The 19,831-nt window shown below is 42.4% G+C and overlaps 2 protein-coding genes across 3 annotated transcripts; both read right to left on the bottom strand.

The window, feature by feature from the left end:
• Positions 1-1,940: 1,940 nt before the first annotated feature.
• Positions 1,941-12,033, bottom strand: csnk2a2b (casein kinase 2, alpha prime polypeptide b). The gene is made up of 12 exons (XM_085914718.1): positions 11,005-12,033; positions 9,755-9,866; positions 7,349-7,450; positions 6,515-6,565; positions 6,377-6,436; positions 6,204-6,287; positions 4,641-4,751; positions 4,182-4,283; positions 4,012-4,112; positions 3,012-3,160; positions 2,758-2,838; positions 1,941-2,523 (listed from the first exon to the last, which is right to left on the bottom strand). Exons 1-11 carry the CDS (start codon positions 11,106-11,108, stop codon positions 2,765-2,767), a joined length of 1,050 nt encoding a protein of 349 aa, XP_085770844.1. The 5' UTR covers positions 11,109-12,033; the 3' UTR covers positions 1,941-2,523; positions 2,758-2,764.
• Positions 12,034-16,058: 4,025 nt separating this feature from the next.
• Positions 16,059-19,798, bottom strand: znf319b (zinc finger protein 319b). Of its 2 annotated transcripts, none has more exons than XM_085914515.1 (3): positions 18,987-19,798; positions 18,756-18,885; positions 16,059-18,676 (listed from the first exon to the last, which is right to left on the bottom strand). In XM_085914515.1, the coding sequence occupies exons 2-3, from the start codon at positions 18,758-18,760 to the stop codon at positions 16,783-16,785; spliced, it is 1,899 nt and encodes a 632-aa protein (XP_085770641.1). In that variant the 5' UTR covers positions 18,761-18,885; positions 18,987-19,798; the 3' UTR covers positions 16,059-16,782. The 2 variants fall into 2 exon arrangements, with proteins under 2 accessions (XP_085770641.1, XP_085770640.1); XM_085914514.1 differs by having other exon boundaries at positions 19,369-19,798.
• Between the last annotated feature and the right edge of the window lie 33 nt (positions 19,799-19,831).

Raw genomic sequence — 19,831 nt, 5'->3', positions numbered from 1 at the left:
TGCCCCCTGGACTCCATTGAGGTTGTGGGTGAGAGGACGACGTTGATTAAGCTTAAATCCATCATGGACAAGACTTCTCACCCCTCCCATGAGATTGTGCAGTCCCTGAGCAGCTCCTTTAGCGGCAGACTATTACACCTACGGTGTAGGAGGGAACGATTCCGCAGGTCCTTCATTCCCTCTGCTGTCAGACTCTACAACACAGGTGTCAAACTCAAGGCCCAGGGGCCAGATACGGCCCGCCACATCATTTTATGTGGCCCGCGAAGAGAAATTGTGCATCAAATTTCTGTCATTACTAGAATAGCAAATTGTCTTCACTCTTAATAATATATATATTTTTTTCATATTTGACCAGTTTTTACTCGTCGGATTTGAAAATGACTTATTCGTCAGTTTGTTTTGTAGCTTTTACTGTATATAATATGAGGTGCTCATACATTTTTTTGGGTTGGGAGTCAAAATGGCCCTCCGAAAGAAGCTATGACGCAGTCTGCGACAAAATAGAGTTTGACACCCCTGCTCTACAACATGCGTGGCACCTGATATAATTGTTTCGTCTCTACTAGCGGCACTTGTCTTTGTCCTTGCCTGTTATTTATCCTTTTTTGAAATTTTGGCACTTGTATTTTGGCACTCGTATGCGCTGCTGTGACAAGTAAATTTCCCCGGATGTATAAAGTTCTATCATCATCATCAAATTTAAGACTGTTGGCTTTTGACAAGACTGGTCTTCCAGCTTCTTAGCTTGCATACATACAAGAGAAATAATTCGGATCAGATCATTTTACTTAACTTAGGTGCCGGTCACAGAAAGGCTGTGCCACACTGATTATCAAGCTAATCACCATCTAGGTCACACTGTTGCGAGACAGCACTCCAGACTCAACACTGCAAGTCAGCCAGGGTTCAGCTGATTGCTAATCAATAGAATACACTACAAAGTATAAAACCTACATTTTATATTTATTTGGAACATTTATAATATTGTTTAGCCAGATCTATCACCTCGTCACTTTTCATCCTTCACAGCCACTGGAAGTAGAAATGTAATTCAGTCACACAGGAGCACTCATGATTTCATGACACTGGCGCTCAGGAGAAATGTGGTCAACAACAAAGACAATCCGGTGTGCGTGTTTGGCGTACATTTGGGAGTCAAGTCGCTTTTTATTTTATGGCTCGAAGCTCAAAGAGTACCAGTGTGGTTGCACACCCGACGACGTGTGTGTGTGGGTGAGCATCGCTAGACGTGAGCAAGTAGTCACGTTGTCGATAAGTAAGCCAAAGCTCCGGTTTCTTAAGTGAAGTTGATACATTGGTGTCACGCTCACTCACTGACGGCAACCACAACTAATGATTGATGACCCGTACAAACGAGCTTGTTCCGTATCAGACAACTATGGCACGTGCACCGTGCCAAGTATATGTCAGACCAAAAACACTTTGACAATGGCAAATTATGATAATCGCTTTCCATGCAGTATTTCTTTTCAGAGTAACAATGAAATTGTTTGAACACGTATGCAACGTATGCTCAATTTTTGGAAACACCAGCAGAAGGGTAGTCAGTCATTTAAAAAGACCACCTTGACCATTGTTCCTTTTCATTTTATGGACAAAGCACAGCGCAATGCTTACATTGAATTTTGGAGGTTTATCAGCATTTGTTTGTAAATTTTGATTTGCCAATGAATATAAATTGGCATCATTTATAGGCTGTTTTTTTTTTTTGCTATGGTAAACCAGCTTGTGAGTGTCCACTGTGGTTTTAAGTTTAGCCCTGAAAACAGAGCTGATGGTGCAGGCACTTTTGACGCATTCATGTCACCTTTCTACTTGGTGTAGTTTGCATCATTCCAGGATTGCATTTCACTCCGGTTAGACAATATACAATAAAAAAATCAACTCTGACAGGCAAAGTTCATCTAAATAAAAATCATTTATTTTTCATTAATATTATTATCATTCTAGCTAGAGTCCACCATGCCACCTTCAGAACTGGAGTAGTGCTAAGACATTTGTCAGGGTAAAAGATGGCAAGGAGGGCGGACAGAGAGATGGGTGCATGGATGAACGGGTCTTGGGGAGAGGGAGTGGTGGTGGCTTGTACGGGAGGGGTCACACTCCTGTCCATCTTCCATGCTGATGCAAACAAAGAGGTGGGACGACATAAAGGAAGGATGGAGGCATGGAGAGGGAATCTTTAAAATTATTGTCCTTGTACAAGAGAGTGACATGGGAAGGGGGGGGGGGGGGGGGGGTCGGGTGGTGAGCAGCTTCAAGCTCATTGGTCAGACTGCTGGACAGGACACCAGAACAGGCCAATCACAGACTGATACAGAGGAGGAGGGTGTATGTATACCTGCTTGCATGTGTGTATGTGTGCGTGTCTGTTTGCACATATCTGCGAGAGTGTAACTGGTCAGTTACTTTGATCCATTGTCACTGTACACTTGTCAAAGTTACTGTCACAACCGCGGACAAAGTTGAGGTAACAAACATCCTTCTTCTTTCGACGTTCTGCGGAGAAAGAGGAGAAATGACACAAGGGAACATATTAATCCACTTTAAAATGTCAAATAAACAAAGTGCACAGAAAGCTTTTCATGATAGGACTGGCATTGGCTGTTTGATCTAACCTTTGACCTGATATCCCATCATCTAAAATTGTGTCATTTTAAGTGCCCATTCATTCCCAAGAAGTTTTTAATGTTGCCTTCCCAGATTTTGTTCTATTTTATATCGAATACACACCTATGTTTCATCGCGCTGTGGTGTTGCCACTGGAAACCATGTTGTCAGAGTTGGACAAAGATTGCTCCTTTACAACTGGGTCTGTTATGAGTTACAACCGTTAGTGTTAATGCATCTTGGAGCTCCACATTGACAAATTATTGAAGACCAACAACACAGCACAAGCTAAAGAAAAACATTCAGGGACACTGTGTCAATGCTGCTCCAACATTCACACTGGGGTGTAAGGATGATGGAATGTGTGTGTTACTGACAGAAGTAGGGATGCTCCATGGCCTCTGTGGCTGTCAATCTCTGTTGGTGGTCATAGCGTAGCAGCTTGTCCAGAAGGTCCAAAGCCTCAGGACTCACTAAGTGCTGGTTTTCGGTTTGCACAAACTGCTCCCAGCGCTTCCTGCTCTGTCTGAGATCATGGTAAGTAAAAGAAATGGCAGAGGGTGGTCATTATTGTACTAGTGCCACAACATTCACAAAATAAACCTCTCTGATTTGATATCAATTTATGGATACACTCTGAAGCACTTAAGCAGCAGTTATGCATTTAGGCAAGTGGTCTCCAGAGTTGTATGAGGTTCATTTAACACTGATTCGGAACATGAATAAAGACTGACTATTTTATGTGATGATCCCCCGTTTATTATTCGTTCATGTAATTCTACATTTGAAGAGTATAGCAAATTTAAAAAGGTCTACACACCCTAGTTCAAATCGTAGGTTTTTGTCAGGCAAAAAATGAAAACATGTGCTGTGCCAATAGGCGAGTGATTTTCATGCCTGTCAATATTTATCAGCTGCTAGCCAATTTAGCTACAATCCCGGAGATTCCAACTTCACAATAAAATGTATATCAGATTTGTTCTCTTCCTCTCTTTTGTTATCATTTTGTCGTGTCTGATGTTAGTATTGTCTATCTATTTATGTTTTTAACTGCTGGCGACTGAATTCCCCCCCGGGATCAATAGGTAAAATACATCATTTAATTGGATATTTTCTAATTTAAAATTTACATGACGAAGTAAAATAATCTTTTTTTTTATACTATACACTCCATGCGATAAAATGATGGCACACAAAAGTAGATAGCATTTTGGGGTTTACTGTAGGTGGTCTTCATGATTTCATAATTGCATAATGACGCCTAGAAAATACAAAGCCGTTTTAAAGGCGTCGGACTTTCAGCTTGCACAAAGAATGTTCCTGTCCATGACAAATTTAGCTACAAACCAGTAACAGTGAGAATTCTGGCTAACTTACTGTCCAAGCAGATCTTTGAAGCGTGGATCCAGTTCGATGTGGTATTTACGCAGGTAGCCAAACAGCTCATCTGTCCCCAGAACCTTGGCAATTCGCACCAGCTGCAAAACAGACTAGTCTTAGGCAAACAATCAATCTCAATGTCCGAGATGCCTCGGTGAGAGAGTTACCTGGTCATAATTGTCTTGCCCGTGGAAGAAGGGCTCTTTCTGGAAGATCATGCTGGCAAGCATACAGCCCAAGCTCCACATGTCTAGACTGTAATCATACATCTGAAAAATAGATTTCAAACAATAGTCACACAAGAGATGGAAGCAATTCCCATCAGCTAAGAGAACAACACAAAATCTCCCACTTTTTTTTTTTGCCTTTTGTCATGCACTATAAGGCGTGCCACCTTAGTAAAGGAAAAGTGCAATAACTGCTAAACCAAAAATGAAATTTTGACATGAAGCATCTTGCTGTTGAATACATTACAAGCAATATACTTTGAATGTCTATCATGCACATACATTTATTTTGCTATTGTATATGAACTTATTATATGATGCACAACACGATAACTTTACGTTTAAAAAAAAAAAACAAGGGGGGGGGGCGTGAAATCAATACAACATTTTCTTTCTTACCTGATAATCCACCAGGAGCTCGGGGCCTTTAAAATATCGGGATGCCACTCTGACATTGTACTCCTGGGAAGGGTGATAGAACTCTGCCAAACCCCAATCTATAAGGCGTAGCTAAGAGGGGGGGGGGGAAATAACACTTATTAAAATCCAGCATTCAGACAGAACTGAAAAATATGGGAAGTAATGTCGAGTGGTCAATTTTCCTTATTAAGAGGAATGCAACCAAACCCCATGAGATGGAAGTCCTGAAATGTCTCTTAAACTGATGCTTTGGTGGCAATTTGCTGCCACCTGCTGGACATGTTGCAGTGTATAATTTGAAGAGCAAAATGGTGATTCCATCCTAGATGTGGAGCACGAACGATTTTGAAACCATTGAAATACTTTTTAACAACTCATTTTTAAAAATGTTTGATAATCATGTTGGGTGTGTTGATAGCACCACTCTACACAGTTATAATAAATGCATTGACAGCAAGTCAGTTCCAACAATTTTGTTACATAAACGCCCCTTTAAACACACCGAGGGTCGTTTGGATACCGTTTTAAGAATGACCATACATATACTCAGTTCTTCTCATGAATTAATTGAACTCTGACTTGATTTTTTTTTTTTATCTCTGTCAGCTACTTTGTCAGATTGTATTTATCGGGAAAATTCCACCATCCACAACAGCATTCTCGTAGTAGTCACCAAGAGAGTGGTCGGACCAAAATTATATCTGCTGTTATTTTGAGGCTCGTCCTCCCACACTATTCACAGTTAGCGGAACTCACATAACCAAGAAGAGAGAGAATATTCTCAAACATGAGTCAAAAAGGATGAAAACTGTGAAAAAAAAACTAAAACAGGATGAGGGGGCACGAGAAGGCTTTGAATACGGCAGGCCCGTGCCACTGCTGGAAAGAACCTCTTCAGTAGTGATGGGCAATATGGCCAAAGTTTACAATACTGATCAAGTTGGAAATGTGGTTAAATATTATTGTAAAACACTAACTACTATAGTATTTCCATGGCTTGGCAGTGCACGGCGAGCAGATGTGTCTCACTCTTTTCACTGCCTGTAGTTTGTGACATCACCACACGGTGCAATCTCCGTCGGATGATAGTCATTGGCTGACTTTAGCTGTCGATCAACACCAAACATGAAAGGAGGTATCTGGTTGGTTGGCTTGCGCTGCAAATCAGCGCGAGCGTGATAAATCCACTTAGTTGCCCGATATTGTCTTAACTTTCAGGTTTATTATTTTGGTATGTACAGTAGTCGCCTGACTTGTATGCGGGTGGCGTGGGATTGATTCCCGCTCAGTGACGGCGTGCACGTGAGTGCAATCGATTGTTTGTCTCTATGTGTGCCCTGGTGATCAGTTCAAGGTATAGTGTGCCTTTCGCTCAATGTCAGCACCCCCGCGACCCTGAACAGGATAAGCCGTGATGAAAATGGATGTATAAATGTAAAGTCAGTCTGTCGTCTGGACTCATAAGACACTATGGCCATTTTTCATTGGTGCTTCACTAAGTATGTGTGTGTTACTGTGTGTAATTAATAGAAGACAGCCTACCTTTCTCAACTGGTGGTCGATCATCACATTGTGGGGCTTGACATCTCGGTGCATGATTCCCATGCTGTGACAGTAGTCCAGGGCCTGGGCCAGTGACAAGTACAGACCAAACATTAATAATGAACATACTGATGAAATCTACTAAATGTCATTAAAAAAAAAAAGTTTCTCACCTTCAGTAGTTCATACATATAAAAACGGATATCATAGTCAGTCAACTTCTGGTATAACTCCTGTAGGGGTGAGAGATGAATTCGTCATTTGAAAACATCCCAACATTGGCCAATATTCAAAAAGGTGACCGTTTTTACCTTGAAGTCTGTATTATTGATGCATTCAAAGACAAGTGCTGGAGTTCTGGACTGTGATAACAAGACAAAGGGAGAAAAACTCGCTCATTTAACAGCAAACTATTATTCAGACAGTGATGAAGAACTGAAGAAACTGGTGTATGAAAGAAACCAATAGATGCTTGTCCATCATCTACGAGGATTTTCTTTCTACCAGGAACACTGAGAAGTAACACATTTGAAGGTGAATAATGAAGCTATTTGATCTGAGTTTGATTCCGTTTGGAGTTGAAGGCATTTGCTCAAATAAATTCAGCAACATTTATGTCAACATTTTAGTATTGCAGAGTGACGACCTCGTGTAGCTTTCCAGTGTTGACAACATCGTATCAATAATGCTGTGAAAGAACAGACGCACAAAAATGCACTGACCCAACAACTGACATTTAAGAGCCACTGTTGAACCTTGTGCCCAATTTTAGGCCGCAAAAAAACCCTTTACTATTTCTTAAAATGCATTGAGGATGAATTTCTCACAGTTCATAGAGGTTTCACTGTCTGTGTACAACTGAAGCAAGACAAAACAGACCACTAACATTCTGGGAGGTCTCGACGATACCTTTAGTAATGTGGTTGTATTTTGCACTGGTCTTGTTAAGTGATTCTCCTAAGTGTGTCGTGAGATCTCTAAAGGTGTGCGGTGAGAAAGTCATTGAAGTGGTCAGAAAATGATATCTATGCCAGCAACTTACGACAGACAGAACATGACGTCAATGAAAGGAGTGCAAAAATTCAAAATCCACATGGCTGCACTCAAAATTTACACGATGGATCTGATTTCATTTGTTAACTCACCACGGGGTCTTTGACTGTGTCCACCAGACGGATGATGTTGGTCCCACCTCTCAGGTTCTCCAAGATCTTGATCTCACGCTTGATCTTCTTTTTCTTAACTGGCTGAGATGTGACATGGGATGGGGAGTTGGGGGGGGGAAATCACATCACATGTCACTTTTGACTCCTGATGCTGAAGCTGCTTATTCAGCTGGCCTGCCTCTGGCCTGCATGCTTCAGCATCATACTGTCAAGTCACTCAGACAACTCTCGCAGCAAAAAAGCCGTTTAGGTGCGGAGGATACGAGTTCATAGGGCTGCTCGATTAATCGAATCTTAATCATGATTACGATTTTAGCTCCAGACGATCTCAAAATTCATATAATCGAGGACAAACGATTATTTGCTGTTTTCGTTCTGAGATGTGTAAGCGCAACTCAACTGCTACGCCCCCGCGTGTGTGCAGAGTAGAGATCCAGGCCATATTTAACAGGCAGTGTTGTACCTTAACGCGTTCAATGAACGAATGTTCATGAAGTCGTTCATATTTTGGACAAACGTAAGCATTTTTGCTCCGTGAACGTTTTTGTGAACGCGCTTATTCTGGGGCCAATGATTTTGAACGGCAGTTTACTTTTGTTTAAGGATGTCAGGGTTTCTCTTCTTAGACTTCAAAATAAAACCATGCTAAACACACTGGAAACAAGGCAAGGGGAAAAGGATTTGGCCACCAACAGTCGGACGGCGCGTGCCTCATCAAAATGCGACGAAAGCGCCGTGTCAGACGCTCCATTCGATGAAAACTCACGTGTCGCGTGACGAGCATCCCCACTCGCCCTTTCTTGTCAAACGGTATCATCATCCTGTGAGAGCATTCAGGCATTTGGCGTTGAACCACAAATTACTCTTAATGAGATTGTTTCTGTTGTTTTAGTCATTTATTTTGGCGTTATACCTTTACACTTTTATGTCCCAAAATCTAAATGTTTTTTTTTGGTTCTTTGGGCGAGCAAGACATAAATTTGTGTTTGCGCATTCTGGACCACGGTCATGTTTTTGTTTCAATCCATACAGAAAAAGACAATTCAAGCACTTTTCTCTTGTATTTAAGATTGTACAGTGATAGCACTTGGATATTAGTGTGAATAGAATGGGTGAAAACAACGCGAAAATGCCAGAGGGTAACAACGGGAAGCAACTTTTTTTTTCGATTGAGGGAAGAAAAAAATTAGAAGACTTTTAAATTTGAGAACCATAAACTTAGTTCATAAAATTACAATTATGAACTATGAACTGAACAGGTTCATTTTAAAATTTGTAAACTGAACTTTGAACTAGTTAGTGTAGAAAATGAAATTTCCCAATACTGTTAACAGGATTTTTTTTTTTTTTTTTAAATGTTCAATAAATATTGTTCCAAATATGCTCAATAAATGCTTTTCAAATGTCAAAAAAACCCCTAACTGTGATTTCTATATTGAACAAAATAATCGCGATTATGATTTTTACCCATAATCGAGCAGCCCGACTAGCTGATATTATTTTTGCTGTCATTTGTATGTCAAAGTGCATCCCCACGGATGTGCACTGCTTGCATTAAACATGGCTGGTCAGAGCACATTGGGAGAAAAAAATAATAATTCAGAATTGGCCATTCCTTTTCCAAACGGTCTAGCGACGTATCTTCAAAAAAGGGACAGCATGAGTGGAATCATTGTCAGATTGTGTTCTATATGCCAAAGAGCCTGGTGAAAGGCAGTCAATAACAACCAAAGGTATGCGCTTCTGAGACGCAAATATTTTGCAGAGGGTGTCTGTCATGTTAAACTGCTGAACATTCAAAATGTTCATTTCGTAGGGACTGACACTTCCAAGAGGAAAAAACAGATTTCAAAAAATATTTCTGTGGTAATTAATGTTATTAATTGGATCTGGGTTTCAAAGCCTGTTTTCAGGAGAAATACATACATGCCTGAAAGAGGAAAGTATTAAAGGAAAAGTTGTTCGGCAAGCCAAGTGCTTTTCCTTTATGTAAAAATTAAAAAGGATTTGAGTAGGAAATCTGATCTCTATGTGAGAAAAATACAGATTCTAAGGCCATATTGCCTTTTTCAACATTGTACATTGTAGGTGTCACTCACAACATTAGAATTGAAACCACGTGGCATGCAATCTCACAAGAACTCAGTTCAGTGACTACCAAGATTATTTTTGCTTTTTCTTTGGCTTCTTGAAATTATTATTCCAAAACGACAAGCCTTAGAAAGCAGTTTAACACAAGAAGAGAATAATATACATATGTCATGAGGGTAGCATGCATTATCCTACTACTTTTCGCCCACCTTCATCAAATGCATCAAATAAACAAACATTTTAAAAAAAGGGACAGGTCGTCGTAGTTTTTTCTTTAGGATCTAACATGCTTACCTTCAGAATCTTGACCACCACCTTCTCGTTGTTGGTGATGTTTATGGCCTCGAACACTTCACTATACTTCCCTCTGCCCAGTTTACGTACCAGCTGGTAGTCCTCTTGGTTGCTATGGGGACAGACAGAGAATCTGAGCAGTGTATGTATGTAAGCAACAGTGGAAAAAAAGAAAGATCTTTAGCTCCGGAGTGAAAGCCCATCCAACCATCTTTTGCTTATTGTCATTTGGCTCAAAAGAGAGCGGAAGCTTACTTACGTATAATAGCTCACTTACGTATAATAATATATTTAGTATGTTAAATTATTATTCATAATTTAGACCAAACCGAACTAATATATATTTCGGTTTGAACTAATATTTAGTTCGGTTTAGTCATTACAATCCTTCAGAGGGAAACGTAACTGCACATACGTACTTTGTGTTGCACACATGCAGACATTCCAGGCCAAATTCTGAGTTAAAGCGGCACGCAAACTAAACTGCTTGGCGAGAACTGGAAGGTGCCTTGCTCAAGGGCAAATCGACAGTCGCCAGGCAGACTGGGTTGTCTCCAACAAGTAGCTGCCATATTCTCATTATTGGCCAGAGCAAGACTCGAACCTGTGATATTCCAGCTCGAAAGCTCAAATATAGAAGGCTACTATTGTCGCTTAGGGCGAAATGAGACATACACATCACACAAAGCTTCAGACAAACGTTTTTTTTGTTTTGTTTTTTAACGAGGAGCACCGTGGCGCAAAATAAGTAAATTGTAATTTGAAAAAAACAAAACATATTTCTCGACAAAATTACTGGTCACACAGTTGCAAGTAAGTTATAAATGGACTTGCACTGCATTATATTTTAGGAGCAAAAGCCCACCATTAATGGGCAGTCTGGCGCCCTGAGGTACACCCCAGATTGGTCACCAGCTATAGCACATAGAAAACCAACCATTTAAGATCACATTGACAATTGATACCATTTAACCTATGGCCAGAACAGATTTGAACCCAGAGCTATGAGGAAGAAGAAGAAAACAAGATGCTTTTGAAAAATGTGCTGAGTACTTTCAAAGCATAAATCTGGCAAAGTAGCAAGGAGGATGGTGAGAGACTGCAATGTGGTGTCATCACACCCTCGCAGCAAGAAGTATAAAAATAGACAACCATCCCCACTTTCCCTAACAAGCAGCCATTATGTGCAGCGTTCAGGCATCACATGCATGCATGCTATTAAAGACAACCAGAATAAGAAATGTCCTCACTTCCAGTTGGGTACGTGGGCCTCGTAGTCCCAGTAATCCCGGCTCTTCAGTGTGTTGACATCGACGTACACACGGGACTTGCTACCGGCCACCGGACCCGGCATGGCGAGACCCGTGGCTCGGAAGCGGGGCGGTCACGGGACGGGAAGATTGGTCACGGACAATGTTGTGTGGGTTCCGGTTGTAGACCAAGATCAGGATCGAAGCTCGTAGGTGGGTGATCGGTGGACGAACGGGCCAGCTAGCTTCCTTCTGCAGCAAGTGACGATAAAAGGGGAGCGGGCGGAGAGGAGCTCAAATGCCCGCCCTGCAGATCTCCTTCACCGGATTGTCAGATACAACGTTCCCGATGGGGCTAAGAGAGGAAGTCGAGGTTCCGGAGAGGAGCGAGGAGGCATCGGGGTGATGAGGTAGAAAAGAAAGCGGCTCCAAAAGTGGCCACCGAGGAATGGTGTCAGTAATTTCAACACCGCTTGGTTAAAAGTGAGGGGCTACTTTGGAGCCACGGGCCCTGAATATAAAACGTTAGGGGGTAAAGCGATACGTTTCCTGTGCCAAATGGAGGGCAGTAACTCCTCGGTGGTCCACTCTTAGCTATCAATCAAATGTTGATTGGCGATGTTGATCGGTAGTGGGGTCGAGCTCCGGGAGGGAGAGAGGGGGTGGAGTATCGGAGATCGATGTTGTAAGCTAACGTTAGCGAGCGATGCTACTTGAGCGCGGAGATGTCGCACAGACGAGGAGCGCTCGCCGCCGTGCACCACCTGCAGCGGATCCCGCGTCATCAGCGACCGGCTGTGCGGGGAATGAGCGCTTCGAGAGACCCCCCCCAGCACAAGACGGCGGCCGACGAACTGTGGGTGTCTTCAGCGGCCACGGTCCTCCCCGGTCGACAGCACAGGAAAGGGGAGCGGAGCGAGAGTGAAGAGACGCTAGCGCCACCCGGAAGTGAAAGCCGATGACTACGGGGTTGAGATTGAGAAGCACAATCACCGGCTAAACTGCTGGGACACAGCGACACCTTGTGACCAGGAAGGTAAGTCTCTCAAACAGGACGGAAAGAGTGCTGCCGCTACCTTTACTTACCCGTTTAATTCGTCTTGTCATCAAGATCGGAACTCAATTTACTCCTATGTCAAATCAATTTCCTATTAACATGAACAGAGATCTCATTAAGCTTTTCCAGTCTCCCAAAACATTTTTTGGGAAGTGTGATTTATTGTATGAAACATTAAAATAGGCATCTGAGTAAAATTTCAGCATTATCAGACAGACCCTTTGAAGAAGATTCCAGTTACATAAGTAGAATTTTCCTGTCGCAAACATGAATAAAGTTGTAACTTTAAAAGTAAACAGTAAAAATACACAAATTTCCGGCCAACCTCTTGAGTCTAAATTTTAGTTGACCTTTTCTGTAGTCACTTTCAAACTTCCATAACTTTCTTAATCATTATCCTATTGTGAATAGACTAAAATATTTTAGTAAAATAGCCACATAGTCTACAACATTTTTGTTAATTTTTCCCAAGATAAACATCCAAAGTGAATGATTATTAATAAAAATAAACCATAAAATCAGCACTTGTCACTCTTGTTATAGGTGTATGATGTCAGACATACAGATGATGGACATAGAAGCAGAGGAACTCACGTCAAGTTTTATACTGAGAATTTGTCACAATATTTGAATACAGCACTCACTGTAAATGTTGGGAAATTCAGGGAAGAGATAAGAAATTTTGCCAGATTAGTAGAAACTAGAAAATAGATCGCTAAGTCTCTTAAGTAAACCTGCATGTTATGCATTACTCTACCTTGACAGATGTTACCAAGTGCAAGTCTTTTTTTTCCTTCCAACACCAAAAGGATTGGGAATCTTGTTTTTTTTTTGCAGGTTCACCCTCTAAATAGACAACGCAGGTGGCGCTCAAGTGTAAAACCTGGCACGTCTAAATATTTTGTTCTGCTGCAAACCTTGTTTAGCGAGTTAGGAATTTGGCAAACCGCTATGATAAATGCTGGCTGTTCCAGCGTACCGAGGGCGTGTCAACGATAATGCAAAGGTTGACTGAACTTCACCCCTGGTGGAACTAGATCAAAGTATTGGCGTAGGGAGTCTAACGCAATTTTTGGTCAACAAGATTGAAGTGCATTTCATTTATAAATATGACAATAGTGTGCATGGAAACCTCTGAATCACTGCAGAAATCAATTGATTGAACGCATTATTTTGATCATCTTTATTGTATTTTTCAAACAACCTCTGGGTCCGCGGCACAGCTATGGTTCACACACAAAACGTACTATCGGGATAGAAGGCAGGTTCAAAGTGGCCAATTCATAGCGGTGATCTACTAACTCCCGAACCAACTTTACATGATTTGCCTGTTGAGGTCTGCTTGCAGTTCCTTATAAACTTTGCACACTCATGGATTTTAAAGGGAATAAGAGGAGCTGCTTTGAATGGCTGCAAAAGCAAGTCTGTTATGTTCACACCCACAACAGTGCAAACCACCCGTTTGTCACCGCGCTGAGTGCATCATTCTAAGTCCACACCTTTTGCACAGTAGAACCGTGCTCTATGTTGCCAGATCTGCGCTGGGCACGAATATAGAGCCCTCTATGACAGACATGTTTTTTTTTTTCGACAAGACTCTGCTTTCAGATCTGCTGATACGTTGCTCAATGACAATTTCTGTCAGTATGGATTTCCTTTTTTAAACAAATAGTCTACATTCACACACTCAAGATGGTTGTCATTAGGTAACCTTCAACATACTGATACAATCACTACATGCCGGGCGGGGTGCTGCAAGAGAACGTGTTTAACCGATTATGACTCACGGCCAATAACTGACAGAGGCCCTTGTTAATAGTACTGTATTTTCATTTTGCTGGCCCACATAGGGCTACAGATCCCTGGTGATACCCCTGACAGACTGGACTACACAGGGCAAAAAAAAAAAAACAACAACCCACAAACAAACATATGTTAAGTCATTTAAAATGGTGAGCAAGAATACAAAAAAACATCTTTAAATACATTTTCTTGAAAGACATTTTGACAAGTTCACGCATCACATACATCCATTATGTACAGTACTGACCTCTGAAGAAAGCTTCAATAGACTGAATACTCGTACTTATTGAATGTCAATATTATCATTTTCCATGTGTGGGATCGGCATTACACGTGTATTTAGGGAAGAAACCACACATACAGAACTATTTCCCTAGAAATGGAACATCGTCAACCACTAAAATCTTCACACTCGTTAATTTACAAGAGCTATTAGAAAATACTGAGTTATCTTTGCATTTCAGCTGCCCTGGGTCTTTCATTTGTGAGGGCCATAAAAACACTTAACACCAGAGTTAAGCAAAATTGGGTAATGGAACTATCAGGTTGAACATTTTGTGGTGGCAAAGAAAGCAAAAGCAAATGTCTGTCATCAAGTGTAAAAGAAAATGGCTGCTAGTGTATGTTTGTAGCAAAGTTATTATAATTACATAAGTGTAGCCTCATTTGATAACCTACAACTGCCTCTTTATACAGTGTCCCAAAAGGTAACTAGAGTAATTTATTGAGTATCAGAGAAACAGCTCTGTATGCATAATAGTCCTTCATGTGGTAAATATAAGGCAAAAAGCTTTAGGCCAACACGCCAATGAAAAAAAAAAAACAGCATAGTTTTTACAACCCAAAGTTGACAAGTATGGAAATCTGCAAATGACAACTGTAATTCTTAAAGAGTAAAAGCCATATTTTTTGTGATAAAACCTGGTAGTTAAAAAGAATGGAGGTTTCTTTATTGCACTCCTGTGATAAGAGGTCTGAAGCGGATGTTCAGATGGGAGGATATTATGGAATGCAAGCTTCCAAATCCATAATTTGACATTTAGGCCATTTTAGTACAAAAATATTTGTGGTGACGCTTGCAGTGGTGCGCTTTTGAATGGTGGAGATAGAAACTGCTTTCTGTTGACTGGTAAAAAGCAAATTGTCTGCATTCTTCTGTCGTACAATGTAATGAATTGAAGTGGCAAAACACTAGAGTTCAATTTAGTTCAACACTCCAGATGAGGATTCAAAGATGTATTTTGATGTATTTCTTGGTCAATTAATTGGCAAATTACACTGCCTGGTAGTGATGGAAAAATGAAGCTTCAAATTTGTTTCATGAACCAACATTGGGCTGAAGGCACACTGACATGCTATTTCTTAAACCCCCTTCAACAGTGCCCTCTAGAGGAGTCAATGAATGTCACAACTGTTTCATGAAGCAGATGTCAAGCTTCATTTACCCATCGCCAAGTGTCTGGTAGGTACGCTACGATATTCCAACATTTACATAGCAGATGCAGCTATCACCCTGCTGTAAAATCGTCAACGTGAACATGCCTTATCTGATCACAACACACCTTAGGAAAATCTTAGCAGATGCAGCTATCACCCTGCTGTAAAATCGTCAACATGAACATGCCTTATCTGATCACAACACACCTTAAGAAAATCTGAGTTTTGTGCTCCCTTCCCATGTGTCCCTCGCTCCACTTTTTTTGTGCCACTGAAGTTGGTATTCCATCAGAGTGCCAAAAAGAGATCATTGATTACTGTGCATTTTTTGGTAAAACGCACTTACACAAAAAACGTGTACTTTACTAAACCGGAACACTGTTTTACCTGAACGCGTTCAATGAACTCGTTCGTATTTTGATTGAACTGAATATAGTGCATTTTTCCTTAGTGAATGTTTTTGTGAATGCGCTCATTCTGGGGCCAATGAATGGTTTGGAAGGGAAGTTCATTTTCATTCGACAATGCCAGGTTTTCTCTTCTCAGACTTCAAAATAAAAGTCCGTTAACCACACTGTAAACGAGGCTTAATTTAGGCAGGGGGAAAAGATTTGTCAACCCCGGCCAGTCGCACGCTGCTGCGTATGCCATCAAAATGCGACGTGTGCTTGACCGAGCGAAGAGAGCGGAATGACGCTCCAGTCGGTGTAAACTCGGTCGTGCGACGAGCAGCCCCACTTGAGCCCTTTCCTGTCTAATGAGAGGATATCATCCTATGGGAGCATTCAGGAATTTTATAAGACGTTAATAGTGCTCTCAATGGCGCTGAGCCACGAGTTAGTTTTAATGAGATTGTTTTTGTTGTTTTAGTAATTTATTTGGGCTTTGCACCTTCACCTTTGCATTGTTATGTCCCAAATTGTAAATGGTTTCTGGTTCTTTGGGCAAAGAAGTTAAGAACTAAAACATTCACTAAAAGTTAGTTGAAGCAAATGTTACTTTACATTGAGTACGTCATTTGTACATCCTTTAAGTTTCCTACCTCAGTCTGGCACCTATAGCTGATTGATTGCATTTGCACATTCTGGACCACAGTTGTGTTTTTGTTTCAAGTGACAATTCAAGCAATTTTCTCTTGTATTTGAGGTTGTGAGGTGATAGAAGCACCTGGATACTAGTGTGAATGGAGTAGTTGCAATTATTAGAAAATGTCCATATGTCACAGCTTGCAGCAACCTTTTTTTTTTTTTTTTTTTTTTAAGGGTAATAAAATAACTATGAACTTTTCATTTTTGAAACAATGAACTTAGTTTAAAAAAATTCAATTATGAAGTATGAACTAAACAAGTTCATTTTAAAATTTGTGAACTGATCTATGTACTACAAAGTTCGTGTAGAAAATTAACTTTCCCAACACTTCCGGAACAGTACTACTCGGTAGAAACATGCTTCCAGGGGACAAAAAGTTTTCAGGGATTCAGTTACATGCACTGGGGCACAGGGTAGTCCCCTCCATCAGCTGTGTGCTGTACTGTGTGATCCTGCAAAGAGCCCAAGTCACTGAAACGCTCACCACACCAAACACATTTGAACTGTCCTTCTCTCGAGTGCGTGTTCTGGTGTTTGGTCATGTGCTCACGCTGTTTGAAAAACTTGTTGCAATGCTCACACTTGTACGGCTTCTCCCCCGTGTGCACACGCAAATGTCGGTTGAGGTCTGAGGAGTATTTGAAGCGCTTCTCACAGTCGGGACACTTGAGCGGCTTTTCTCGGGAGGGGTCGCAGCGATGCTGCACAAATTCAGAAGAAGACAGGAAGCGGCGGTCGCAGAGGGAACACTTCAGGGGCTTTTCTTGGCAGTGAGAGTTTTGGTGGCGCTGCAACGTGGAACTCTTCTTGTAGCCCTTGCCGCACACGTCGCACTTGTACGGCTTGTCGGGCACGGTGTTGGGCGACTCGCCACACTTGTGCCGAAGTAGCTCTCCCGATTGGCTGAACTCCTTCTGACACGAGGCGCACTTGAACAGGTTGTCCATGCCGTGCACGTGCTGGTGGTAGAGAAGGTGCGAGGGCTGCATGAAGCCCATGTCGCACAGATTGCATTTGAACGGCCGGTCGGCTGGGTCTTTGTGTGTGCGGCGGTGGCGCACCAGGGCGTACTGCTGTTTGAAGCTCATCTGACACTCATCACAGTGGAACGGACGCTCCTCTGAGTGCGCTCGCTCGTGTTGGCGGAGATCCGACGGGCGTTTGAAACCCTTTCCGCAGGTTGCGCAGCGGAAGGGCCGAGAGCCTTGCGGGTGGCAGGGATGGTTAAGGAGCTCCGATGACTCTTTGAAGTGCAACTCACATAAGTTGCATTTGAATAGATGCTCGCCCGAATGCACGTACATATGGCGCACCAGGTGGGAGCGGTGCTTGAAGCTTTTCTCACATACGGCACACTTGAAAGGACGCTCGTTGCTGTGTGTCCGCTGGTGGTGCTGAAGGTGTGATGATTGGCTGAAAGCCTTGTCACACGTGTCACATTTAAAAGGCTTCTCCCCTGTGTGCACTCTGTCGTGACGGGTGAGTTCTGACAAGTGTTTGAAACCCTTCTGGCAAACTGAACATTTGTATGGGCGGTCGCGGGCTGACGGGAAGGGTAGAATGGATGAGCTACTGGTGGCCGATGCCCTAAGACTGCTAGCTTGCTGGGCATTGCTTGCCGAGGAGTTGGAGCTCATGCTGCCGGAAGAACCGGGCCGGTATGTCTTCTCACATATTGAACACTTCATCGGATTGTTGCTGTTATGGGATGAGTGGTGGTGAGCCAGAGATGTTAGCAAGGAGAAGCCCATCTTGCAGAGGCCACATACAAAAGGCTTCTGTTCTACTTGAACACACTGATGCTCTAGTAAGTCAGTGGCCTGGTGAAAAATCTTCATGCACTGGGTGCACTGGAAGGACCTATCCTGACTAACAATGCATTGGTGCTCGTGGGGGTTGGCTAGGTGGGAGATGTCATGTCCACAGGCCCCACACTTGTGTCCTCCCTCAGTTCCTACCTGCAAGGTGGTCTGCTGGGTTGGAGTAGAGTGTTGCTGACTGTGCTGCCCACTCCCATGCTGCCCACTCCCGTGCTGCCCACTCCCGTGCTGCGGATTCCCACTGTGCTGCTGATTGTGTTGTCCATGCTGGGTCTGCTGCTGCTGCTGTTGAAGAGATGTTGACTCTTGCTGCAGGACAATTCCATACACAGCACAGCCCAGAGAACCTTCGGCTCCAGGAGGCATGGCGTGAACCACCTGAGGTTGAGAAACACCATGCTGCTGCCAAGCCTCACTCATGCGGGCTCGAGTGTACGGGTTCAGTTTGACAGCAGGAGTGGCCCAGCTACGGCAAGTAAAAGAAACTGTTAGCTAGTAATAATGAGAAAATGTTTTTGAGTGTTATGACAGAAAAACAAACTCACTCCATGACTGCCAAACACACTGAAGAACTACCTCAAGGTGATTTCTGAAGGATTGATGTTGTAAAGGGGGCAACAGTGATGTTTGTGGATAACAGGAAGAAAATCCAGCACGTTCACGTTTGTGTGGCATCTGTGTGGACAAGATGGCAGTAGCATTTCAAATATTCATACGATAGGCTGACTTCATGAATTGCATTTATTCAATTGTTTAAAATAAGCTCGTAAACAAACCTTTCAACTTTCTCATCACGTTAGTTTGATTTCTCTTGATCAATCGGAACCTCACCTCAGTAGTACCAAGCACGTTAGCATCACAAGGAAATGCGAGTGTAATGACGAACCACCATGCGCATAACTGAGCAAGTACCGTATATTGAATCGATCAGTCGTGGTGCCAGGCTCTTTTCATTGTTAATTACGCAAATAATTGGCCTACTGTGATTAATAAACGACGGCATGTGGGAATCTATGAACGTCTCCCCAAAACGAGAGCGTAAACGCGATTAGGTTAGTAGCATTAGCTTTGACAACACAGGCTCAAGCAACCGACCCGCATCGTACAGGGGTGTTTGGTGGTTAGACTAAAAGCCGGCACACACTTGTGTTTACATACCTGGCGCATTAAAAATGCTACTTTGGCGTGCATCAGTTACTCAAAATAGCATTAAGACTCCATCTTCTCATCTGCAAAGGGCGGTCGTATGCTCTCTTGTCGAAACACTGAAGCTTCAAGGGCCGACGCAGTTGAATAAAGAGATTTTGTGGCTCACTAACAGGTTGTGAAAATCCAGCTTCGTTTTCCGAAACGGTTACCGTGTCACATGTGCATTTATTTGGCTAAAATGGGATTTAGTCGCTAGTGGAGAACGTGTGCATTACGTTATCAGTCGCTAGTTAGCTTGTTTTTTTTAGCTTCCCCGTGTTTTTAGCTAGCTTGCCTTCCGTCCGTCGCCGCACACGGGAACATGAATACAGCAAGTACGAGAGCACACATGAAAACGGACCTGTGTGTGTGTGTGTGTGTGTGTGTGTGTGTGTGTGTGTGTGTGTGTGTGTGTGTGTGTGTGTGTGTGTGT

This window comes from Syngnathus leptorhynchus, chromosome 6 (genome assembly GCF_054491065.1).
Source record: "Syngnathus leptorhynchus isolate UIUO chromosome 6, UIUO_Slep, whole genome shotgun sequence".
In the NCBI taxonomy this organism is placed as follows: domain Eukaryota; kingdom Metazoa; phylum Chordata; class Actinopteri; order Syngnathiformes; family Syngnathidae; genus Syngnathus; species Syngnathus leptorhynchus.
This window is presented reverse-complemented; position numbering and strand designations above follow the sequence as displayed.

Coding starts and splice junctions, on each gene's coding strand:
- csnk2a2b (XM_085914718.1), bottom strand. CDS start 11,108: ATGCCGGGTCCGGTGGCCGGTAGCAAGTCCCGTGTGTACGTCGATGTC. Junction 6,566..7,348: donor ACACAGTCAAAGACCCCGTG/GTGAGTTAACAA, acceptor TTGTTATCACAG/TCCAGAACTCCAGCACTTGT. Junction 6,288..6,376: donor ATATGTATGAACTACTGAAG/GTGAGAAACTTT, acceptor TCACTGGCCCAG/GCCCTGGACTACTGTCACAG.